The sequence below is a fragment of the Dermochelys coriacea genome, chromosome 1, assembly GCF_009764565.3.
Source record: "Dermochelys coriacea isolate rDerCor1 chromosome 1, rDerCor1.pri.v4, whole genome shotgun sequence".
In the NCBI taxonomy this organism is placed as follows: Eukaryota; Metazoa; Chordata; order Testudines; family Dermochelyidae; genus Dermochelys; species Dermochelys coriacea.
In genome coordinates this window covers 296,515,407-296,541,936 of record NC_050068.2, presented here as the reverse complement: position 1 = coordinate 296,541,936, position 26,530 = coordinate 296,515,407, and the positions used below count along the sequence as shown (strand labels likewise).

At 39.9% G+C, this 26,530-nt stretch overlaps 1 protein-coding gene across 2 annotated transcripts in view; it reads left to right on the top strand.

Annotated features, from left to right (window-relative positions):
• Positions 1 to 26,530, top strand: part of ANO6 (anoctamin 6) — a 117,633-nt gene that overhangs the window by 66,646 nt on the left and 24,457 nt on the right. For both annotated transcript variants that reach the window (XM_038376248.2, XM_043494383.1), the window contains exons 4-12: positions 11,999 to 12,064; positions 13,710 to 13,988; positions 14,396 to 14,509; positions 15,649 to 15,764; positions 16,162 to 16,296; positions 18,095 to 18,200; positions 18,866 to 18,926; positions 22,270 to 22,415; positions 24,161 to 24,238. In XM_038376248.2, coding sequence (XP_038232176.1) covers positions 11,999 to 12,064; positions 13,710 to 13,988; positions 14,396 to 14,509; positions 15,649 to 15,764; positions 16,162 to 16,296; positions 18,095 to 18,200; positions 18,866 to 18,926; positions 22,270 to 22,415; positions 24,161 to 24,238 — 1,101 coding nt within the window. The remainder of the gene's footprint in view (positions 1 to 11,998; positions 12,065 to 13,709; positions 13,989 to 14,395; positions 14,510 to 15,648; positions 15,765 to 16,161; positions 16,297 to 18,094; positions 18,201 to 18,865; positions 18,927 to 22,269; positions 22,416 to 24,160; positions 24,239 to 26,530) is intronic.

The following is a 26,530-nucleotide window of genomic DNA, read 5'->3' as shown; positions in this document are numbered from 1 at the left end:
AGATTTCTGTGACGAAAGCATCAGCACCTGGAATGCTCTGGGGCTTCATCACTGACTTGATACATATTAAGGATCACTAGGGGTAGTAGATGATTGACAGAGAACTGGGGTGTTCTGAAGGACCAGGATTTGAGGGGATGTGGAGGAGTGGATAATTTGGAGAACAGTTGTGGGGGCATGGAGAGGAATGGGAAAGAGAGGGTATTGCTGTGAGCTATAGGAAAAATATGGGTGTTAAGAGTGGGTGGGAGGAAGAACATAGAAATAGGAATGCCAGACTGGATCAGATCCAAGGTTCATCTAGTCCAGTATCCTGCCTCTGACAGTGGCCAGAGCTACATGTTTCAGAGGAAAGTGTACGAACCTTGCAGTAAGCAGATGTTCAATAATCTACTCCAAATATAAGTCTCATCTTGGTCTCTAATAGTTAGAGACTGGCTTAAACCCAGGAGCACAAGGTTTAATAGCCCTTCCAAAGTTTTAGTTATCACTAATGATGACAACTCTGGATTTTCTTGATAACTATATAAATACCCAATTCCTATTGGCATCTTGTCAAGTTCTTGGCCTTAATGACTTCCTATGGCACTGAATCCCACAGTCAAATTACACATTGTGTGAAAAAGTATTTCCTTTGATCAGTTCTGAATTACCCACTTTTTAAATGTTTCCCTTCTTCTTGTGTTATGAGACAGGGAGAACAGAAGTTCCTGATCTGCCTTCTTGATATCATTTATTATTTTATATGCATATATAATGACCCTCTTATTCATTTCCTTTCCAATGTAAACAACCCCAATCTTTTAAATCTTTCTTTATATGAGAGTTTTTCCAGGCCTTTAATCAGAGCTCTTTTCTGCACTAAGGAGAAATAGGGTGTTAAAAGAATAATCTTGACTAGGGCAGGGACACAAAGAGAGAGAGAGCAGATTGTCACTTCCTATATCCTCTCTCCTCACAGTCCTTTGCCCCAGCAAGAGCTGGTCAAAAAGTTTCAAATTCCAAGTTTTCAACAAGAAAAAAAGGACAATTTTTTCATGAAAATGTTCATGAAAAATTCATCCTATTTTTTAGTGAACTCCAACCTCAACATATTTTAAGGTGTATAACATTTACATAGATAAAGTTTTCAGCATTAAATGTATGCACATAAGAAAGGGATCAGGATAGCATACAAAAGGGATAAGCCTGAGGTGTGGAGGGAGATAAACGGGTCATTGAGACAGGAGGCAGGGCCCTCTTCCCACTTTGCCTGAAAGCCTATGCTGTAATCTGTTCCATCCATTTTTCCCACTCCACAAGCCTGCTCCAGAACACCTGTTTCTCAGGCACACACACAAACGTACTCCAGCGACACCATACTTTCCCTACTCTTCTTTCTGTGTCCCTCCCCCAGCAATACTATTCCCCTAATCCTTTCTTCTCCCATGTCACCCTAATAATCTGATCCTCCACCATGATCCCCTGCAATACGTCAGCTTCCTATTCACAACAGTGTCTTGTTAGTGCGCAGTAGGAATAGTGCTATTGAACTGCTACAGAGAAAGGTCAAACATGGTTATTTAATTTCTTCAGTATTCCCAACTGTAGATTTTGTTGATAAAGATATCTAGAACCAAGAGAACATTTCCAGCCATATTATTACAGCATATAGGCATTGTAGGTCACATTTTAATCCTGGACTCCTTGATATTGTCCCTTTAATTTTAGGATTATGTAGACGTATCTAAACTTGAAAGGTGCATTTTAACATGTACTTCACTCTTGTTCTGAGCAATGTTTCTCTCTTAAATCTTTGAGTTCTAAGAGACTCTGCTGGAGACAGGCAAGGATACAACACAATACCAAAAGCAGCAGGTTTATGAATAATGACTTGCCTTAGGGAAAAGGAGTAGGAGTAAAAAGCCTTGTAGCTAGATGGGTTGATATTCACTGCACAGTATTGCAGTTGGCATTGCTGAGGTAGCCATAAGGAATGTCATTAGTGGTGTTTAATAGAGTACAACAGTGGGTGGATGTAGCTTTACACATGGTCACAATTACCAAAATAAAACGAAGTGGAGAGGTAATTAAAAACAAAAAGCTGCCCTTTTGGAAACATTGTCGTATCAATTACATTTTTATGTTTTTGTCTGTCATTTTTGGTCAGAGCCCAAATGTTTTTTTTTTTTTAAATGAGTGTCTTTTCCAAATAGTGATGAAAATTAAACATGTGCAATAAATTATTAGCATTTTATTATGTAGATAAAATTAACCCTTGAATTATCAGACCAATAAGATTATCAGTATTATGCTAGGTATTTTCCATCCATAAAAGAAGGTGCAGTCCGTGTCCCCAGGGGCTTACAATCCAAGGCCGCATCCTGTCATTTGTTGCGTGTGCACAGACTGCTGTGCCTCTGTGGAGCCCAGGTGAAGTCAGTGGGGCTCTGTGCATGCAGTAGTACACCTACATATTATGAATTGCAGGACCAGGGTCCATAGGACACAAAAAGAGGGGATAGTGGGATACAAGTGGCCAAGGTGGAGACTAGCCACTTTTTGATAATTTTATGATGACATGATCTGAGGGAGAGTGGAGGGTGTATTTTCCATGATATATGCTATTTCCAATTACAGAACAGCGGAGAGTATTGAGACCAAATTCGACACCACTTCATTTCATAAGCAAATTCTGTATAGACATGTAAAACTTCCTGTTTCCTTCCAAGTAATGCACTGGATTTTCTCTGGGTCTTACTGCAGCCTCCTATTAGGAAGAGGAGAGAGAAGAAGCAAAGAAATAAAGGGAGTTAGAGTAATTGAAAACAGTGGGTGGAGAATAAAACAAAAGTTTCTGTAACTAAGAGGTGGAAGGGAAGATGGCTTATTTATTTGTTGTGCAATTTTGCAGCCGTGGAAAATACTAATAAATAGAAAATGTAATGACAGAATTAGCATTTTGGCCTTTCAGAATTCCCAGAAAGATGTGAAAATATTTTATGTGTAAAGATTTTATTTGCCTTGGAGTAATCTCAAATCTTTTTATGTTGTCTTTTACAGGCACTATTGCTTATTTATTTATATTTTCTTTTGGGGCAAATTGACTACTACTTTTATGATGAAATACTATTACAAGTAACCAAAATAGGAAATGTTGTCATTTACAATCAACTTTAAATATTGCATACTTAACTGTCTGTCCCTGATCAATAATAAACTGAAAAAAAAGCCAAACTTTATATACAGCACATTGTGCAATTCAAGGTGCTTAAAGACTGAAAGTTTTCTTGTTTGTACTACTCTTTTTTTGACTCTCTTGGCAGCTTTATATACCTATTAGCCAGGTGTTTGCTGTGTACAGAGCTTTAGAACTTTGGTTTATTGAAGAGTAATAGATCCAAAGGGGGCTATTCTCCTGGGGTAAAATTGTGACTTCATGCAATAAAATAGCAAAACTCCCGTTGACTTCAATAGAAACAGGATTTCACCCTTGATAGGTAAGGATAATATCTACTGGGACAAATTCTGGCCTGAATTGCACTCCACACAACCCTATTTTGTGACATATAAATAAGGGCAAAAATTAGCTCATTGACTCATTAAAATTAATGAGAGTTAGGATCCATATATTCAGAAGTGGTCACTGATTTAAACCCAGTGGCCTTCAAGCTTCAACTCCCAGAATGCCTCAAAGATTCACCCCATGTTTCAGGTTTGTCTCCTCAAATGGTTCATCGACAACCTCCTTGCCCTACTGATTCATAGATACTAAGGTCAGAAGGGACCATTCTGATCATCTAGTCCGACTTCCTGCACCCTCCTCCTCCATCCTCGCACCAGTTATTGTCCATGGATAGGAGGAATACAAAGTACCTTGACCCCCAGCGAGTCAGGGGAAAGCTCTAGATCAGTTTTTTTCAAATGCAGCCACTGTGGCCACATGCGGCCACCAGGGGCTTTTCTTGTGGCCACAGCCTCATGTGCGGGAGGGCAAAGTTGCGGCCCTTCCCCCTCCCTGTTGCTCATGGATGTATTTCCTTGGTGTTGTTGGTTGCTGGGGCCGCCAACGGGAGTTGGGCTGACACCTGGGGCACAACACTAGAGGAGCTGGCAGCCGGTGAATTCCCCATCTTCCCGGGGTGGTGGGGCTCAGACTTGGGGCTTCAGCCCTGGGCCCTGACTGCATGGCAGCAGGCATCAGCCTCCAGCTGCAGGGCTTCAGACTCTAGCCCTTGGCTGCCTCCCCTGTCCTTCTGGACAGGGCTTAATTTGTCCGCAGGCTTGGCAGGGCTGAGTAAGTCTACTGTGAAAAATGCTTCTTGTATTTTGGTTAATATCACTTTTCACAGCAGATGTACTAGCTAGCAGTAAAAAAATTACAATGATTTGAACGTATCTATGTGCATATTTATTTGTTTTTCCTAAAGCTAATTAAATACTTTAGGAAAAAGTATGAGAGCAGCAAAAGTTGGTGGCCGCTCTCTGAGGCCACCAAAAAATTTGTCCTGAGAACCCCTGCTCTAGATGGATTGGAAGAGGTATAGTCTTGGAAACCAAAAGAAAACATTCATACTCCCTGTCTCCTGCAGTAATTTCATTGAAGATACTCTGACAAGCCAGGGCTGGGGGACCCTAGGAGGAGCCCTCAAGGGGTGGTGTACAGGTACTGTCAGGAACTCAGCTGGCTCCAGGCATGATCACCTAGCACCCCACTGAGCTCAGCAGGAACCATTAAACCCTGACCATTTAAGCCTTGAAGCAAGAGTTGCATAGTGGCTGCTCTATGCCTGCAAATGTGCCAGGCCTGCTTCCTGTACTGGACCTTGCTCTAAAATATGCCTGCTCCAGTTCTAGTCCTCATTCCGACCTTGCTCAGAATTTCTGATTACTGGACTTCAACCATTGTCTTAGAATTTCCTGACCATGACTTTGGCTTCTGACCTTGGTTCTGTTCTGACTGCTGGCTACAACCATTGGTTGGACCTCTGACCACGCCTCCGGTTCTACCCTCTGATTCTTCTGTACCAGTAAGCCACACTGCCTACATCCCATTGTAGGACAGTTGTTTAGGTAGGAAGATGGCAGAACTGAATGATCAGAGAATGAATTTCTAATGGAGAAAGTCAGCCTGGTCAAGGGATTTTCACCAGAGTCACTTTGCAGTGCGACAGCTCAGTAGCTCCACATCCGTAATAATTCTAATGGGATTTCATGAATGTAACTGAGGGCGGAAATTGACCCATGTTAATTTTAGGGCTGTCAAGCAATTAAAAAAATTAATCGCACCATTAATCGCGCTGTTAAACAATAATAGAATACCATTTATTTAAATATTTTTGGATGTTTTCTACATTTTCAAATGTATTGATTTCAGTTACAACACAGAATACAAAGTGTACAGTGCTCACTTTATATTTATTTTTGATTGCAAATATTTGCACTGTAAAAACAAAAGAAATAGTATTTTTCAATTAACTTAATACAAGTACTGTAGTGCAATCTCTTAATCATGAAAATTGAACTTACAAATGTAGAATTATGTACAAAAAATAACTGCATTCAAAAATAAAACAATGTAAAACTTTAGAGCCTACAAGTCCAATCAGTCTGTCTTCTTGTTCAGCCAATTGCTCAGACAAACAAGTTTGTTTACATTTGCAGGAGATAATGCTGCCCGCCCTCTTGTTTACAATGTCACCTGAAAGTGAGAACAGGCATTCGCATGGCACCATTGTAGCCGGTGTTGCAAGATATTTACATGCCAGATGCGCTAAAGATTCATATTTCCCTTCATGCTTCAACCACCATTCCAGAGGACATGCGTCCCTGCTGATGATGGGTTCTGGTCTATAATGATCCAAAACAGTGCAGACCAACACATGTTCATTTTCATCATCTGAGTCAGATGCCACCAGCAGAAGGTTGATTTTCTTTTTTGGTTGTTCAGATTCTGAAGTTTCCGCATCAGAGTGTTGCTCTTTTAAGACTTCTGAAAGTATGCTCCACACCCTGTCCTTCTCAGATTTTGGAAGGCACTTCAGATTCTTAAATCTTGGGTCAAGTGCTGTAGCTCTCTTTAGAAATCTCACAATGGTACCTTCTTTGCGTTTTGTCAAATCTGCAATGAAAATGTTCTTAAAAAACCAACATGCTGGGTTATCACCCGAGACTGGTATAACATGATATATATGGTAGAATGCAGGTAAAACACAGAGCAGGAGACATACAATTCTCCCCCAGGGAGTTCAGTCAGAAATTTAATTAAGGCTTTGTTTTTTTAACGAGTGTCATCAGCATGGAAGCATGTCCTCTGGAATGGTGACCAAAGCATAAAGGGGCATATGAATGTTTAGCATATCTGGCACATAAATACCTTGCAGTGCCAGCTACAAAAGTGCCATGCGAACATCTGTTCTTACTGTCAGGTGACACTATAAATAAGAAGTGGGCAGCATTATCTCCCATAAATGTAAACAAACTTGTTCTCTTGGCAATTGGCTGAACAAGAAGTAGGACTGAGTGGACTTGTAGGTTCTAAAGTTTTATATTATTTTGTTTTTGAGTGCAGTTATGTAACAAAAAAAACCACATTTGTAAGTTGCGCTTTCATGATAAAGAGATTGTACTATGGAACTTCTATGAGGTGAATTGAAAAATACTATTTCTTTTATTTTTACAGTGCAAATATTTGTAATAAAAATACAAAGTAAGTACAGTACAGTACAGTACACTTTTGTATTCTGTGTTGTAATTGAAATCAATATATTTGGAAATGTAGAAAAACATCCAAAATACATTTCAATTGATTTTATATTGTTTAACAGTGTAATTAAAACTGCAATTAATCGTAATTAGTTTTTTATCACAATTAATTTTGAGTTAATCATGTGATTAATCAACAGCTCTAGTTAATTTGTATGTATTAGTAGCATGATTAGGTAAATTGCAGGGGAGGGGCTTTCCTCTTCATGGCTTAGCCCTCTGGTCAAGTCACCTTGGTGTTCCCCAGGATAATAACACTCTCCTTCCTAACTGTCTCTGGCAGTCCCTAAATGGCCTGCACTCCTAACATGCCATTCCGAAACTGGCTTGTAGGGGATCTCTGGCCTGCACTCTAATCTAGTTTCCAGTCCAGGTGGTACCCTAAACCCAGCAGCTCTGGGCTTTATTCTCCAAGCCCTTACTGCTCTTCCCTGGACTGCTTCCTACCTTAGCTAATACAGGCTCCTACTCTTCCTCCTTGTGTCAAGGAATATATCTGTAGGCCAGGTCTCTGTTGCCAGCTCCCTGGCTTTATAGAAGCCATGCCTGTTTGTGCCCAGTTGAACTTCTTCACCAATTAAGCCTCATTGCATTCTAGCTCCACCTTCAGGTGCAGCCTATGGCTAATTGGCCTCTTGCCTATATTAACTCCTACAGGGCTAGTGTGGGGTGAATGACCCATCACAATTCACCTTCCCTAGCTGCAGCCCCATGTGCTTCTGTGTCTTTGCGGTATAGTTGAGACTAAAAGTCAGGTATGCTGAAATACTATGAAGGAAGCCTGTTCTCATACAATTTCCAGATTTCCAAATTTATCAGATTCAGAAGGGATTCATATAAGCATCTGAACTTGAACTCTGAGCTCTTTGAAGTTTACCTGAAACTAACATTACAAGCACTGTTGAAAATCAAAACAATTTAGGACTAGATGCCAAACTCCAATGGGTGGAGTGCATTTCAAGTAAATTTTATAAGCTATCTGAGGGTGTGCTAATTTTTGTGTGTGTCTGAGATTAAAATTTCTCCCATGAAGTATGAATTTAAATCCCTGCAATTGATGTGCTCAGTTTAGTTCCTATGAACTATTTTTATCTACAAGTCATTAGAGTTTCAGTAAATGTTCTAATATGCCATTTTTTTTTTCCTGCTGGGAAAAATAGCTTGTAGTTGAAAACTAATGAGGCAGCAATAGAAAGGTAACTTCAAAATAAATTAACAGATAATGTGGTTTTAATCCCAGTCCAATTTACATTGAAAGACTCTCATTGACTTCAGTGGGAGTTGGATCAGAACCTTCGTTTCTGATCTTGGTCACCAATGAGGATAAAACAATCCGTGCTTTATAAAAATAATTTAAAAAAAATTTTTATCCAGGCAACAAAGAAACAACCTACAGCAAATATTTGATGTTCAGCAATTTCTACAGAAAGTTTACAGAGAACTCTAGATTAGCAGGATATGAGAGGTTTGTTTTCATAAGTAAACAGTCTTTTTTTTTTTTCTAAATTGTTCCTGCTAATCAAATACAATTAATCTAATTTAGTTTAGCTACCTGACAAACAGAAAATTGGTTTGAACAATTTAAAAAACCAACATTACTTCTTCCATTGTTTTTGAATGTGTCATGCCTGAAGAAAGGGAACAATAGCTGTGTTATTAAAATAAACACTGCAAACAAATATATTTTAGGTCCATTTTATGCCATTGCTTGGGTCTTCAAAAGACAGCAAGCTATATAAACTGTTTGTTTGCCAAGATTACCTATACTATACCTATACTTTACCTTGCAGTGAAGTAAGAAAGATAAAGAGCCCATTAAGGTAAGGGAGAAGGGCAACCATACCTGTTCTGCAGTCTGGTGGAGAGATTTGTTTGGCAGGGCTGAGGGTAGTAAGGAACTTCTGGAAATAAGGTCTCTATTCATGTGGCAACCCTACTTGTATCCTGCTCTCACTTTCTTACCTCACCTACTGGGGCAGGAGAGAAATCAGGAATTATAAGTGGGCAGCTTCATGGGGAGATGGGTCCAGAACTAGTTTCTTTCCAAGTACAATTATTAAAAATTATCATTGACAGTCAGGGTGGAGTCAGCAGTGCTACCAATCTCAAGTGTTCAAAAATCATGAGTCAGGCCTGCAGAAATCATGAGATTGGCTTAAAATGTATATATATATTTAATATGAAAAAACTCTATTGTATAGGGTTTCTTTTTTTCTTTGCCTTCAGGTTTCTGAGCCTTTATGGTACACTCACTTCACATTTTCAAGCTTTAGTCTTGCAAGCATGAGCAATAGAATCTTACTTTTTTAAAGAAAAAAACAAAGCGGAGAACCTCTTGATGCCAGAAGCAACAGCTTTAAGAAAACTGCCCAATAAAATCATGAAAGATGGCAAAAATGAGATTGGAGGTTTGGTTGTTCTATTGTCCCCCCACCCAACTACCAATGGGGTGCCTTAAGCCTGATGAGCCCTTGTTCTCTTGGTGACTGACAGATCTCCCTCTGATGTTCTGAAGACCAAATTAACTTGTGGAACTCATTGGCATGCTATTATTATTGAAGAAAATGGATTAGCAAGATTTTTTTAAAAAAGGATTAGACACATGTAAATAACCACAGTATCAATATTTACATTATCTAGAAAAAAGAGACTTTCTGTCTTTGTGCTTCATGTATTAGTCAAATGACAGCAGGCATCAAGAAGAAATATCACTAAGATGAGACATAATAAAAAGATTAAAATAATAAATAGTCTAAAGAAGATAGTTCTTCTGTTCTCCTTGTCTCATAACACACGAACAAAGGGATGAATATTCAATTAAATTTTTTTAAAAGTTGGAAATTCAAAACCGATAAAAGGAAATACTTTTTTTCACGTGTGGGATTAAACTGTAGAATGTGTTACCACAAGAAATTGTTGAGTCCAAGAATTGAATAAATTCTTAAAAGGGATTGGATATTTATAGGGCTGTCAAGAATATCCAGACTTATCATAGTTAATGCTAACAAACATTTTGTAAGGGATTTTAAACCTCAGGGTTTAAATCAGGGGTGGACAAACTTTTTGGCCTGAGGGCCGGATTGGCTTTTCGAAACTGTATGGAGGGTTGGGTAGGGAAGGCTGTGCCTCCCCAAACAGCCTGGCCCCCGCCCCTTATCCACCCCCTCCCATTTCCTGCCTTCTGACTGCCCCCCTCAGAACCCACGACCCATCCAACCCTTCCTGCTCCCTGTCCCCTGACTGCCCCGACCTTATCCACACCCCAGTCCCTAACCACCCCCTGGGACCCCAGCCCCTATCCAACCCCCCCCTGCTCCCTGTCTCATGACTGCCCCGACTCCTATCCACCCCCCAACCTCTGACCTCAGAACCTCTGCCCATCCAACCGCCCCCTGTCCCCTGACTCCCCCCCCAGAACATCCAACCACTCCCTGTCCCCTGACTGCCCCCAAGGCCCCCTGCCCCTTACCCAATCCCCCCGCTCCCTGCCCCCTTACCATGCTGCTCAGAGCAGCAGGAGCTTGCAGCCCAGCTGCCAGGCAGGAGCGGTGGACCAGAGTGCTGGCGGCATGGCAGGCTGAGGCTGTGGGGGAGGGGGGCAGTAGGGGAGAGTGGCAATAGGGGAGGGGCCGGGGGCTAGCCTCCCCAGCCGGGAGCTCAGGGGCCGGTTGTGGCCCACAGGCCGTAGTTTGTCCACCTCTGGTTTAAACCAATCTCTAACTATTAGAGATTAGGATGAGACCTAAATTGAAGGCAGATTATCCAACATGGGCCTTCTGTGGAGTTCTTAGACCTTCCTCTGAAGTATCTGGTATTGACTTCTGTCAGAAACAGGATACCTGGTGGATCTTGGATCTGAGCCAGTATGCCCATTCCCATATTCCTATCAAGGTTCTGTTTCTGCTTCCAGTTTAATCAATGAGAGTTTTGCCATTGGTTGTTGGAGCAGGACTGGTCGTTATGTACAGAGGTTACAGCTGGATGCAGCGTACCAGAGTAGGTGGATCTAGGCTGTTCTTGTTTGAGAAACTTTGAGTCCGGAAGTCCTTAAGCACAGGACAATACAAACAACTAAGAAAATGGTCTGGGGTATGAAAACAGTCTATTGCACTTAATAACCCAGAAGACTAATCATGGATCTTCACCTAGAATATGTGATCAATTAGATGAACAAACTGCCCATAGAGGAGTGTTATAGTGGGATTTAAGTAGCTTTAATTTGGTCTACTTCACATCAACTTTTAAAATACCTAGTAAAAATACAAATCTCTTTGTGAGTTCCTTATTTTGTTCCATTTGGGGGTTTTTGAGGAAGTTCACAGAGGAGAGTTGAGCATCAGAGACAGATTTCAGATTTTTCAGCCTCTGGATAGATTGCCAAGTGAGAGACACTGTGAGTTAAATTAACATTTCTCATGGACTTCAGCAAATTGCTGTCACTGCATGTCATGGGGTCTGTAGCTGCCCCATCTGCAAACTCCTTTGTTACACGAGGAAAGGCTATGAAACCAGGCTTTTCCCCCCGCCGCCCCCACCTAGGGACACTGAGGACTGTTGGGACAACACTATTACCCCTACAGCCACTCCAACCACCAGCTTTTTAATTTTAGGATGTTGCGTTTATGGATTGTGAGATTGGTGAGGATTTAGGTAGAATAATAATATGAGGTTATGTCCTTATTGTTAAAAACGGAAAAAAATTGCAGACTATTGGCAGGGAAATGGGGATTGGTTGTCATGGCAAGATTTTGGAGGTGAAGAATATTTGCCGGTGGGTAGCACAGGCTACTGGGAGGGATTCCTTCAGTGGTTAAATTAGATGAGAAAAGGAGAAGATTGCCAATGTTGATGACTGTTTTCACAGAGCCAAAATTTGGGGCTGACTCATCTCTGTGATGCATCAGACTAAAATGCTAGATACAGATCAAGATCTGAACTCGTGTCTCGGCCCACCTGTAATTGTAAAATATGGGCTAAAGATCAAGTGCCTTCAGCAATCCAAGAGAGCAGGTATTCCACATAACTGCATTTTAAAGTGTTATTGCTTTTAGAAAAAAGTATAAGACTAGTGGTTAATAGTGCACTGATTGCCATAGCAATTATAATATAAATATTGAGGATAATAACTCATCATCTGGGTGATTCTTCACTTTTGTTGGACAATCCAGTTCCTTTATTTTATGTACACTACTTTATATGAAGGACATAAATCAGCAAACAAAGATATTTTACTACTTGCAATTGATTTTAACAGAGGAAGAGGCAAGCATATGAGTCTAATCTGATAAGCAATGGCTTGCAACTTGAAGCAACAAGATCGGTGAGTATCCTTTCCTTTGTGTGGACTATTGTGTCTGAAAGCAGACTTTGGCTCCATATGGAAAAGGAAATAAGTCCATGAATGCACTGTAGCTTCTTCCCCCTCTTTATTCCTATGAGATCAGGATGTTGGGGTTACAAGAGGTTCCTCCTGCTACCTCTTTCCCTATTCTTTGTCTAGGAGCCAGGAATCTCTGTGCTGAAATCATGGATCTGTCACTGACTTGCTCTGTGGCCTTGAGCAAAGTCACTTAAGCTTTGTCTCTGTTTCTTTCTCTGCAAAATGGAGGTAGTAGTAACCTACTTCACAGAGGGGTTGGGAAGATAAAATAGTTAGTTTGTTCAGCACTTTGAAACATGAAGCCCTATAAAAATTCTAAGGGGCCAGTTCTGCCCCTGCCCTTGTGGCATATAGGAATTGTAAATGGACGCCAGAGGTTGGGGAGAATTTGCCTAATGAAACAGCAGCCATAGATCTGACATAAGTGGTGAATGCTCCTTGCATGCCCCAGCATAGTGGGAGTAGCTGTAGCGCTCAGCATTATGAAAATTCTGGGCTGCATTCCAGCCTGTAGGCATCCCTGGATAGGCTGCTACAAGATGAAGCAGCCACTAGGGATGTTCTCATTTATACTGGAGGCCATGCTAGCCACCGCAGTATCCCAGAATCCAGGCAGCACAAAGATGGATCTTCCCCTCCTTTCTTCCTGGGCTGCCATGGCTCCCAGCAGATGCAGCACAGGTTCTGACACAAAGTATTTTTATGATTATTTTGTAACGTAATGAGTTCTGGAACAGGAGGCCCTCTGCCACTTCCTTCCAAATTGGGCTCAAAATCCACATCTTTAGGCTTTTGATTAAATAGAACTTTGCAGTGGAAACCCCACTTGTGCATCCCAGCACATGATTTGGCCCTCTGACCATAGCATGCACCTCAGTGTGCAACAAGAAGAACTGTTAGGAAAAAAACCCAACATGGATATTTTGCTACTTCTAAATGGTACATTGTAAATTTGTGCAGGTTTTGGTAATCCTGCAATGCTAATGGTTCAAAATCTTTTTAAATAGTGAGCTTCCTGAGAACTAAATCTAAAAACAAGCATTAAGAAATCCATATAGATAATGTGTGCTAAAATTTAAATTGCTTTGTAACATATTTTGCAAGGTGTTACCATTAAAGCAACAATTTAGTGATCTTTTTAAAATGCCAGTCTCTCCAGAGAGTTCTCATCTCCCTTCGGTGCCTTTACAGAAGTTAATGAGATGTTCACTAAAGTGGATAAAGAATACACCCCTGAATTGGTCTTCTACGGGTTTTAAAGAGAAGGGAAAATCTGTAAAAAGAAAAGGAGGACTTGTGGCACCTTAGAGACTAACAAATTTATTTGAGCATAAGCTTGCATGAGCTACAGCTCACTTCATCGGATGCATCTGATGAAGTGAGCTGTAGCTCACGAAAGCTTATGCTCAAATAAATTTGTTAGTCTCTAAGGTGCCACAAGTCCTCCTTTCCTTTTGGCGGATAGAGACTAACACGGTTGCTACTCTGAAAGCTGGGAAAATCTGTGTTACTTTTAAAAGTATTATGAAGAGCTCTTTGCTTTCATTTTTTGAGGACATATATTTTTAATATTCTTTCACTTTAGGTCTTAGATGAAAAGTTTATTTTTGTAAAAGTGCACGCACCTTGGGAAGTGCTATGCACATATGCCGAGGTTATGCACGTCAAATTGCCGCTGCAGCCGAATGACCTGAAAACCCGAGATTCAGCTTTCAACTGGTTTAGTAGACTCTTCCGAGTGGATGAAAATATCATCAAACCAGAGCAAGAGTTTTTCACTGCCCCATTTGAAAAGGCCCGTTTGTCTGATTTTTATATTCAAGACAAAGACATCTTCTTCAACCCTGCAACCAGAAGCAGAATTGTAAGTCAATATAAAGATTTATTTCTTTTCTGTCTCTAAACCCACACAAAGACATTTGTTTATTTCTCTTTGTCAATCAGAGCAAGACAACTACCATCACCAATAACAAACAACCCTCCTGACACATTAGAAATGTACTGTAGAGAACAGTCCTAGGAAACAATTGACTAGGAAACTGACTGAACAGTCTAATGAGGTGAAATTCCAAACCTTTGTCCAACTTGGGTTCCACTTATGCCCCAAACTAGAGTTTAAGTGGGACTTAAATGGGGCAGTGGCCTTGTACAGTGAATTTCACCCAGAGAACTTGCCCCTTTTTAACGTCTATGATTCTGTGGTGACACAGTTATGGTTTATATTCCTCATTTACAAATTGCAAGAGATTCAAGGCATTTTGTACTTTTCAGGTTCATTTTATTCTTTCCCGTGTGGAATATGCAGTAAGAGACAATGTGAAAAAGTTTGGTATTAACAAACTCCTGGACTCTGGAGTCTACAAGGCAGCATTTCCTCTTCATGATGTAAGTCCAATGCTTGGAACAGGTATCTTAGTTGGGAATAAATTTGTGTGCTGATTGAAGGCATATGCATGATTCCTATAGCAAAATACATATGGACATTGATTTTATTTGTTCACTGACTGTCATATTTGGAGACAATGGCTGGAAGAAAATTTCCCTTCAAAACTCTTTTTCAGAGGAATATTGATTTTTCAAGTCAACAGAATTTTCCACAAAAAGTGTCTTTTCACAGAAGATTTCAATTTTTCTTTCAAAAACCAAACACCCAGAAACTGAAATATTTTTATCTGGAAATGCTGCCGAGGTGCCTGATGGGAGTTGTATGTAGTTCAGTTGCCTCATGTCCCTATTGCCTCTGTGCGCCAGGCTCACCAGCCAGTCTATATCTTCTGTGATGCTCCATGGCCAGAAACTCCCAGGATGTATCACTTCCCTCTCCAAGAGGGAAAGCCAAATGTTCTTCCTCATCGCCTTTCTTGTTGCACTATAGAATGAGAATGGAAAAATCCATTAAAAATTCTTAATACAAGTTCACATTTTCACCAAATACGTTTACAACTAACCCAGCAAGGAAATGAAGGGTTATTTCCCTCTGTACCCTCTTTTGAATCTAAAACAGATGCTGGAAGCCCTGCATTTATTCTCCAGAATTTTCAGCATTCATTGTGGTACATCACTGTCCTGAAGAAAGCACCTGATAGTATGTTTGGGGTACTTAAAGTTTCATTTTAATTAGAACTGATCCTTTTCTATTTATTCTCCCAATCCTAGGCACCAAGCCTGCAAATACTTACATGCATGTTTAAGCACATGACTAAACCCCATTTTTTTCAATGAGATGACTCCCATAATTAAAATTAAGCATGTGCATAAGTATTGCAAGATCGGGTCCTTAATGACAAGCTTCTGTACTGTTACTGCTTGCTTACTTCCTACTCCTTTTTGTAATTTGCAATGGAACTTGGGCTAAGAGATTACCCCTGACACTAGTCTCACAAGTGTAGCTCCACGGGGATCAGATTTCACACAGCCAGCGGGGCTGAAGTGGCACTGTAAACTGGTTCAGCTGCCCATACAGTTTGGGTACTGTAAGTGGTAATTTTATGGGACAGTGTTTCCATATTCATTCTCTTTTGCAGTCTAGATTCAATCACCGGTCAGAGGACCCCAACTGCCCTAATGAACGGTATCTTCTTTACAAGGAATGGGCTCACCCCCGAAGTATTTACAAATTGCAGCCATTGGATCTTGTCAGGTGAGTATGCATATGATCAGTACAATTCAGAAAGACCTAGGAATTCACAAAACATTTTCATGTTTTGGTACATTGAAGATTCATGTCTTAATTCTAATTGCTGATATGTATGCCCATATCTGCACACACATTTGAGCATGCTCTGTTTCTGACTTTATAAGATACAGGCACATGCCTATATAACTAATCAAAAGTGAGCTTCAGTGAGAAGTAGGCATTGCATGCAAATATAAAAAATCATGCAGATTCACAGATATGGATAGCTGCTGCACCTCTACAGTCACACAGTGTAAAAATATGAAAATAGAGTCTAGCCCTAAATATTTAGAATGGACGGTTGTCTGAGAAAGAAATGTGGAGTTATTTGCATTTTCAAAGAGTATGTTTCCCCTCACAGGAAATATTATGGAGAGAAAATTGGAATATATTTTGCTTGGCTTGGTTTTTACACTCAAATGCTGATCGTGGCAGCAGTAGTAGGACTTGCCTGTTTTTTGTATGGATACATAACAAAGGACAACTGCACATGGAGGTACCGGATGGACAGTTCAAATGTATTTTCATATTGACACAGTTCTGAATACTCACAAATAGCATAGAGTTTTCTAGGCATTAAAAAAAAAAAGGGAACCTTGTTAATGATCCCAGGTTGAAGTTCATGGTACTGTTGAATGAACACTATGAAAAGGAAAAGACAAGCATATATCAGGACTACAAGAACATTGCTGGGTCATCTAGTCCAAGGAACATGAAAGTCCTCCGACGCCCCCCGATTTCTTCTACTTCCCTTGCATCCTCCCTTCTCATTGTGCATGTTCCCTCCTCTACTCTCTGTCCTCCTTCTCCTTCCTGACATATACTGTAAACAAACAAAGAGCCATATCATGCCATCAGCTTTTAAGCAGAATTCCTTATTGAAATCAGTGGGGAGTTGTGCTATAAATCTGATGGCATGTTATGGCCCGAAGGCTTTTACAAATCAGAATGTACAGAGATATTCATGTCAAATAAAAAGGACATGGAATGAAAGGGGCAGAGGAGCAAAATGATTAAAACAACTAAAACATTAAAAGAACATACCAAAATATAAATCAGTTTTCTGCCTTCAAAATAAAGAAGACATAAAAGGAAATTAAAACACAGGGAAAGAAAATGACAATAAATCCTGGGGAGAAAATAAAGAATACAGCATGGCATCTGAAACAGAATCAAATCATTAATATCTTTTAGGAAACTAAAGCTACCATGTACGGAAAGGGCTCACTAAGGACCTGATCCAATACTTAGTCAGTCATTGAAATGATTCCCATTGACTTCAGTGAGTGGTGGATCAATCCCTGCACTAACAAAAATCAAGTTAATGGAGTAACAAATACAGAGAATAAGAATAGCAACTGGCTTGTTTCTGAAGTTAAAGATGCAAAGATACAGGGCAAAAAAGTAATAGACAGACATGAGATGTTACAATGACTTGTATTTAAGATTTTGGTTTTTTTATTCTTTATAGTTTGACATTTCTATGTGACTCCACATACAGTATAATGTAAAAATGTAAAGAAAACAGTGAAAAATCAAAACTTCAACACAGGTTACCATAGCATGCCCATTTATGTTTGCTGCTTCTTATGGGAGAGCATAAACTTTCTCATAGGTGAAATTCACATATGGGTGGAGGGCCTGCTAAAAGGCATTGCTTGGAACTCAGGACTTTCCTTTCCCCCTCCTCCCTCCCCGTTCTTCTATAGGAGAATAGGCAGAACAGCAGCACAGAGAAAATTCTGCTTCCCCTTTACACCCTGAAGAGAGACATTGGTGGGGAAGAGGCTACTGGATCTGCACTTATGCAGATCCCCTGGTCCTCTTGCACCCTCTGTAGCTAGAACTACTTCAGACATTTTGGCTACTCCGAGTGACTCTGCAGCCACTCCCTGGCCTGAAAGAGAATTCCTCACTTTTCCGCCTCAAACCTCCCCTATCACCATGCTCAGACTAAACATTATAGGGTGGATTTGCCCATTGTAAATCAGGTAAAAGAGTCACCCTGAAATCCTGAAAATGTGAACAATAGGATTTTTTAAGATCTCTGTTTTGTTCTTAACTTGATTTGTTTTAGAGAATAGCACCAAGAGTAATGGGAGATAATTCCTTCCAGGCTTCATAATCTAATCTGCAATATATTGAAGGCTAAGAGTAGAAGTGGAGGAGGCGCATTGTCTGAAAGCAGCACACTTAGCAACTTATTCGGTACTTCACCGAGTTATCACACCATCTACAAGCATTAATGGTAGTCTGAGTTTCGTGCTTGTGTAATTGATTGATTTTATTTTTAGCCAAGAAGTGTGTGATCCCAACATCGGTGGCAACATCCTAATGTGCCCGCAGTGTGATCAGGAATGCACATACTGGAACCTCACTATTACCTGTGAATCCTCTAAGGTAGCATGCCATTTACATCCTGCAGAAATGGGCTTCTAAGTTCAATTGCGGTAGCCTTTGTATTTTCTCTTACACCATCCATGGGGTAAAGTGGCAGCGGTGTTATTCTCCCTCCAGTGCAAGATTAATGTTTCTTCAGCACAGCAATATGAAAAGTACAAGAGAGAAACATGTGAAAATGGAAATGTTGGAAGGAAAAGGCAGAGGGCAACCCCACAATTACCATATCAAAACAGTGTTTTCTTATTAAATAGGTTAATGTTTTTTGTGTCACTTCTTGTTTGTCAGAATTATTTGTTCATTTGCTCTGTGTGTGTATGTGTGAGAGAGAGAATACAATGTGTGTGTGTCATGTCAACTGAAATTCCTACCACTGAAGTACTGGCTCTCCTCTTCCAGTACAGTGAGTTGGTGGAACATTGATACTATAGCAGTTGTATACCCTTTTGCAGCATATTTGGCTCGTAGGTTTAATGTAGGTTTTCTGCATTTAATTTCCTTGATTTTGCACATTGGAAGAATACTAAGAGGAAAGGTGAAGATTAAACCATGTAAAAGCTCAAAACTAAAATCAAAATGTGCAACATTCTTTCAGCGTTCTTATCCCATGTAGAAAAATTATTGACCCATTATAGCTAAAGTGTTTATTTTTTAATTCTTTACAGAAACTGTGTATATTCGATAGCTTTGGAACACTAATATTTGCAGTATTTATGGGAGTATGGGGTAAGTCGATTTCAAGGTTTTGCTTTCTATCTACAATTTTGTCATCTAATTTTGGGCAGACCTAAGGCATAAGCCAAAAAGTGTAGCTAAATGTACAACTATTTCAGTTTCTAGTACTTGTGGCACCTTAGAGACTAACAAATTTATTTGAGCATAAGCTTTCGTGAGCTACAGCTCACTTGAAGTACAGCTTGAGCTGTAGCTCACGAAAGCTCATGCTCAAATAAATTTGTTAGTCTCTAAGGTGCCACAAGTCCTCCTTTTCTTTTTGCGAATACAGATTAACACGGCTGCTACTCTGAAACCTGTCAGTTTCTAGTGTTTCAGGAATATATAAAAAGGGAATTCACACACAAAAATTAAGCATAACAGTAACTCTTTTTAGTTTTTTTAGATGTTTGCTTCATCCTTTTAAACTCGGAGAAAAGGAAGAAGAAGGGATTAGAATTGCCCAGTGGTAAACCAGCAGGGAACCACATGCTTAAACATGTCTGTCAAAGGAACTGTTTTTTTCTCCAAGGAATCTTGGAGCTCTCTATTCCTACTAGCAGCTGCATGACTAAGGAAGGCAATGGGAAAAATAGAGCCATTTATTATAAACTCTAGTAATTATTTCTTTCCTTCTTCATTTACGTAATTGATATGCTAAACATGCAGGAATTATAAGCACTAGGGACATCTTGTGGCAGTGAAAGTGTCTCTTTAATTAGGGGGTTCCCACTGACTGATTCTATTCTGTACTGGACTCAATGGACAAGTCAAAGTTTATTTTTCTGGAAAGTGTCTTGTTTCACTGGACCGCAGAGGTAGAACCAGAATTTTCTTAACAAGGGGGCCTGTGTTACTGGCCAAGTAGTAGAAATCACAGTATGTGCTACTTCCCAATTTCTTCATCGACGGGACTCTGCTTTATGCATGAGTTGCTTACCAGGAGGTTTGCAGATGTTTATTGGGTTCCTTCCCATTCCCCTCTCCCACCGCTTCACAGTGTCACCCATGTTCTCACCAAGCCACCATCTCTTCTTCAAGAGCAAGCCTGGAAGTGGATGTGGTAGAGGAGGCAGCATGACATAGCAGCCCGGGGTTCAGAGAAGTGGGGAGCCAGGACCAGGATGTTTCCCACCTTCTCCCCTCCCACCAGAGAGATGGGGAGCGTCCAGGACCTCCCACTAGAGAGACGGGGACTGTGAATTAGTAGTAGCAGCATTGTCTATGGCCAAGGGAGGAGCCTGAGGGTCCCTCCCCCCTTTATTAAGCCTCTTTGGATTGTCCATATTAGCAAGGTTGCTAATTGGCTTTAACTGTAGCCCCTTAACCAGAGTGATTACTTGTTGGTGATTAACAAGTAACGTTGACTTGGAAGCTAGTCAATAAAGTTACAGAAGTAAGTTTTATGTTATCAGTGGTGCTCCATGAAGGGTATTGTACAGAAGACAACTACTGTAACATTTTAGAACAATATGTCAGCTTGATAAGGAAAGGTTAATATGCTTGTAATTGTAAAACATGTTGTACTTTGATCTTTTGATAATGAACTTAATATAAAGTGCTATAAAGTAACTATTTCAATAAAATAAGTTAAATTTAATTCTTTTAAGAACTTTTCAAAGGTATACTACGCTCAAGATACCAGCAGGAAATTCCCTAAATCAAAGATTAGAACCGTTTGATGTTAATTTAATCTTTTTTCTGTTGTTCCAATAGTTAACTTATTTGTAATTTGCCTCTTAATTAAAAATTGTGATTTTCTGTTTTGAAGTATGGTTCCAAAAATGATAAACGGAAAGTTAAACTGCATAGCTACAATAATGCTTACAAGGGTATGTTAGTATTCTCATCATAAACCCGCTATATAAGGAGGTGAATTGTCCATCACAATTGTACTGAATCCAAGTGAGCCATGGTCCTGATGCCATTTTAGTTGTAATTTTCATTGAATTGTCATACTTTAAATAATTTAAGTAATGATACATTTTTAGCCCTATGATTGCATTGCTGCCATTAATATACTTAATAATGGTACTTCTGTAATATGTTCCCTTCAGAGAACTCAAATAACTACAAAACATGAATGAATTAAGCCTCATAATACCCCCTGTAAAGTGGGTATGGACTACTAAATTATAGTAAGTGACATGCCCAAGGCCAGACAGGATTAAAACCCAGATCTCCAGACTCCCAGTCATTTGTTTTAACCAGTAGAAAATGCCGTCTTAGAATAAATTTTAAAAAAAGAGCAGTTAAAATACAGACAGAAGAACCTGCCCTGCTCTGAGGCCTGAGCGTTACAATACAGCTATAAATTTATCACACCTGGAGGAGTCCCTCTGTGTAGGCAGCTCCCTTAGTGACAGAGTCATCATAGCATCTCTTGGGCCACACCCACTTCCTGGCTGCTAGCACAGGGATTGTGGCAGGGGGAGGGGCAGCATGCTGTAAGGCCAGGACAACCCTGCACTCCAATAATTCCCAGCTATTGGAACAATCCTTAAGGGCCTTTTGCAGCTGGTGCTAATTGGAGCACTGATGAGATGCTGTAAATTATGCTGGGGACCAGACCAGTTGTCAAATGTAGGGATGGAGGAGCTTGCTCCTCTTTGGTCCACTGGCCTTGCTCTGCAGGTTGATACAGAAGGTCAGGGCACCACTTCCCCTTTTTTGGCTTCTTGCTTGCAAAGAGTGGTCTCTGTGCTCCCTAGAGTTCAGGGAGCACAGGGACTGCCAGTGTGAGAGGCCCGTGTGAAGCCATGTAAAGATAGGAGCCTTCCTTCCAAGGATGCGCTCATGCAACAGACTGTCCCAAACTGACCCTTAGAGTTTTTCTTTTTATTGCATATTTGGTTTTGGTGATATGACTGTAACTGTTTCTGGAAAACTTTTAGTAGGTGTGGCACTGTATGTATATTAAATAGCCCTTTCCCTATGGCAATTTCCTATATGCGCTAAAGTTTTATTTTAAAAACATCCATAACTCTCCAAAATTATTTTCCTTCAATTAACCAAACAATCTGCTTTGAAAAACCATACTGCAATATAAAATCCAAATTGTTCATATTCAATACGTTTTCAGAAAGGAAAAGTAAACTTTTATGCATTCTTTAGCATAAAGAATCCACAGGTTGATATCATAAAAACACCTACATCATTAGAGCAGTAATTAGGTAAAGAAATAGATCCAATTATTTTCTGCCCAAGAAAGTCTTGGCACTGTCCCACCAGCCAGTAAAGGTTATATTCTGTGTCTGCAAAAAGTGATCTAAAAAATTAACATATTACAGCATAGGAGTTCAAACGCTGTCTGGTGTATATGCGATATAGCTCTGTTTGTTTTTCCTTTGGTTAGTTACTTTGTTTCTGGAGTTTTGGAAGCGACGTCAGGCTGAACTGGAATATGAATGGGACACTGTTGAATTTTTAGAGCAGGAAGAACATGTACGTCCAGAATACGAAGCACGGTGCATTCATGTAGTAACAAATGAAATCACACAGGTAAGGAATGTTTTTAGAATTGGTCATACTGCAAACTGTGAAAGCTAGAAATTCAAACAAAGACCTTGTGATGGGCCAGCTCTTCAACTCATATAAATCAGCATTTCTCCACTGAAGTCAATGGAGCTACCTCAGTTTGCACCAGCTGAGGATCTGACCCAATATGTTGATCTAATAAATTGCAGGCCTAGCATACACCAATCTGTATCAGGCTAAAATGTGAGGCCTGGGGTTCACAGAAATCACATTTATCATTTCAGCTGGTTGTACCAATTACTGCAACCTTGGGACTGGCAACTTTCTGTAATCCATAACACCAAGTGAGGGGGTGATTACTAAAGGGCAGTTTCCTAACAGCCAAAGGGACTGCAGTAGAATGATCTGGTGCCACAAAACAGTACCTCTAATCTCAGATAACAGCCTGGCATTGAATAATTTTTGTTGTGAGAAGCCCATAGTGGTCACGGATAGGGTTGCCAATTTTGGTTGGACGTATTCCTGGAAGTTGCATCACGTGACATAATCTTTAATTAGCCGTTATAATCTTTAATTCCTGGATACTCCAGGACAATCCTGGAGGGTTGGCAACCCTCAACTCACTAATTGTTCATTGTTCTTGGAAGCCTGGAGACATGCCAGGAAAACAAGACAAAATAGAGGAAGAGAAGTTGCATTTCATGCAGTTTCCAGACTTTGTTATCCACAGGTGTCTTTGAATGAGAGAAGCACAAACAGGTATTATGGCCAACCATATATGGATGCTAATAACATTAATGAGTTCACCTGGACAGGGATAATTCTCATTCTAGTGAAATACAATACACATTTACGAGGCTCTTAGTTTAGAGCTCTTTTTTTTAATACATTTTCAAGTGGCTTTAGCGGCTCACTCAGCTCAGCTGTCAGGTTTTTATTATTTTTTGTTATTGCATCACTACAGCGTTTACCTGATCATTTGCTTTGCTTTCATGTTCTAGCCATACTATATTAATGTTTATAATAGGGAACTTGAAAAGTTCCAAAACTAGACTGACATGGTTAAAAAATCTACCCTAAGTGGCCCCTTCTGTATTATAATCTTGTACTACAGGATACCTAGTTTTATTAATAAGCTTATGAAACTTACATTATCTTTACTGCACAATGATAATTCTAAACAATTCTTAAGGCATTTTTAGATAGAGAAGATTTGGCTAAAAATAATATTTTTGCCATTATATAGACCTTTCATCTGAGGGTCTCAAAAAATTTTTAAAACATCAATGAAGCCTCATTACACCTGGGTGAGGTAGGCATCACCCCCATTTTAGAGGGAGGTAAACTGAGAGACAAAAAGCCTGAGGTATAAATTTTCGAAGTGTCCATTAATTTTGGGTGACAGTTTTTGGATGCCAAATTTTAGGTACATAGGGACCTGACTTTCAGAAGTGCTGAGCACACTAATCCAGCTGATTCGAGCAGTGGGTGCTTAGCACTTCTGAAAATCAGGTCCCACATTTCTCAAATTGGGCACCCAAAAACTGACACCCAAAATCAGTGAACACTTTTTTTTTGGAACACTCGTCGGCCCACATGAATTGCCAGGGTGACATGGCAAAGATGTCAGGTCTGGGAATAGAAACCAGGATTCTGATTCCCGTTCTTGTGCCCTAAACATGTCAAAGTGCTTAACAGGTCACATGAAAAATATATTTAAAAGAAGAGCAGATGTATGATTAATCCCCTTCTAAATCAACTCTTTCCAGCAAGAAGAGCACGTGCCATACACTGCCTGTGGAAAGTGTGTACGGATGACCTTCTGTATAAGTGCAGTCTTCTTCTGGGTAAAATTTTATTGGTCTTATTCTTTAATATAATGTACCTCTCTTGACAAATAATAGCTTCATGAAAAACTAAACTATATATGAGTCAATAAAGTGCAGGTTGGTCTGAATTTTCAAATATGGATGTTTAAGTTGCCCCCTAAAAGCATCTTCACACATGCCCAAACACATAACTGCATACACCAAACGTATATTTGCATATGCAAAACAGATACCCATGCAGATAAGTTTATACTTACGCATATTTTGTGGCTACAGCTTATGCGCTATGTTTGAAAATGTGGTTCACTGTTTCCTCCATCAGCAGTTTCAGATACACGTTTTGCTGGTAGGTGGAACAATGGATTACCTTGGGGACAGATCTGGTTGCACTTTCCCCCCTTCCTTCCCAGTTTCTTTCATTGTTGTTCCAGCCGTTCAGTTCAATAGCATGTCATGGACGACTGGGCCTCTTTCAGCTTTTTCATTTCGCTTAAAAGAGCAAAGCTGGGAGCTCTTTGATTTTCCCATTCTTGCTACTTTAATTAAAACTAAAAATTGAAAGAAGTCCAGCCATCTATGAAACAATATGTAACATGTTGGGCAGGCCCAGAAAGGCCATCTCTAAAAGTTGAGGCTCTAATAATTGCATGCTCCCAGAGCCTGTACAACATTCTCGAGCCGGAAAACCATCACCAGTGATAGGAAATGAAGCTGGAGCACAGGGCCTGTATAGAATGCTGGCTGGCCAGCATGGAAGAGGCTAAGCTCTGGGTTTTCATGTCTGGAACACAGTGAAGAAAATAACTAATTAACTGGCTGGCTGGGGTTCAGAATGCGGGGAACATGTATTGTGATTTGGTTTATTACTATGGTATTATGTCCGTGGTGTGGGGGACAGGGGATAAATGTCACTTTACAGACACATAAGAAGAGAAACTTGCTGCCCTGAAGAACTTACAATCTAAATAAAAACTAGATAGCTAATAAGAAATAAAAATGGGAAAAGAAGCAGATATGACAAAAAAAAAGGGGGGGGGGGAAATACTGAACATGAAAGTATTATTTCAACCAATGCAGATGATATGACTGATTAAAATTAGGACTGTCAAGCAATTAAACAATAATAGAATACCATTTATTTAAATATTTTTGGATGTTTTCTACATTTTCAAATATATTGATTTCAAATACAACACAGAATACAAAGTGTCCAGTGCTCACTTTATATTTATTTTTGATTGCAAATATTTGCACTGTAAAAACAAAAGAAATAGTATTTTTCAATTCACCTAATAAAAATACTGTAGTCCAATCTCTTTATCATGAAAGTTGAACTTAAAAATGTAGAATTATGTACCAAAAAACCCTGCATTCAAAAATAAAACAATGTAAAATGTAGAGCCTACAAGTAAACAAGTTTGTTTACATTTCCAGAAGATAATGCTGCTTGCTTCTTGTTTACAGTGTCACTTGAAAGTGAGAACAGGCGTTTGCATGGCACCGTTGTAGCCGGCATCACAAGATATTCACATGCCAGATGCGCTAAAGATTCATATGTCCCTTCATGCTTCAACCACCATTCCAGAGGACATGCGTCCCTGCTGATGATGGGTTCTGGTCTATAATGATCCAAAAACAGTGCAGACCAACACATGTTCATTTTCATCATCTGAGTCAGATGCCACCAGCAGAAGGTTGATTTTCTTTTTTGGTTGTTCAGATTCTGAAGTTTCCGCATCAGAGTGTTGCTCTTTTAAGACTTCTGAAAGTATGCTCCACACCCTGTCCTTCTCAGATTTTGGAAGGCACTTCAGATTCTTAAATCTTGGGTCGAGTGCTGTAGCTCTCTTTAGAAATCTCACAATGGTACCTTCTTTGCGTTTTGTCAAATCTGCAATGAAAATGTTCTTAAAAAACCAACATGCTGGGTTATCACCCGAGACTGGTATAACATGATATATATGGTAGAATGCAGGTAAAACACAGAGCAGGAGACATACAATTCTCCCCCAAGGAGTTCAGTCAGAAATTTAATTAAGGCTTTGTTTTTTTAACGAGTGTCATCAGCATGGAAGCGTGTCCTCTGGAATGGTGACCAAAGCATAAAGGGGCATATGAATGTTTAGCATATCTGGCACATAAATACCTTGCAGTGCCAGCTACAAACGTGCCATGCAAACATCTGTTCTTACTGTCAGGTGACACTGTAAATAAGAAGTGGGCAGCATTATCTCCCATAAATGTAAACAAACTTGTTCTCTTGGCAATTGGCTGAACAAGAAGTAGGACTGTGTGGACTTGTAGACTGTA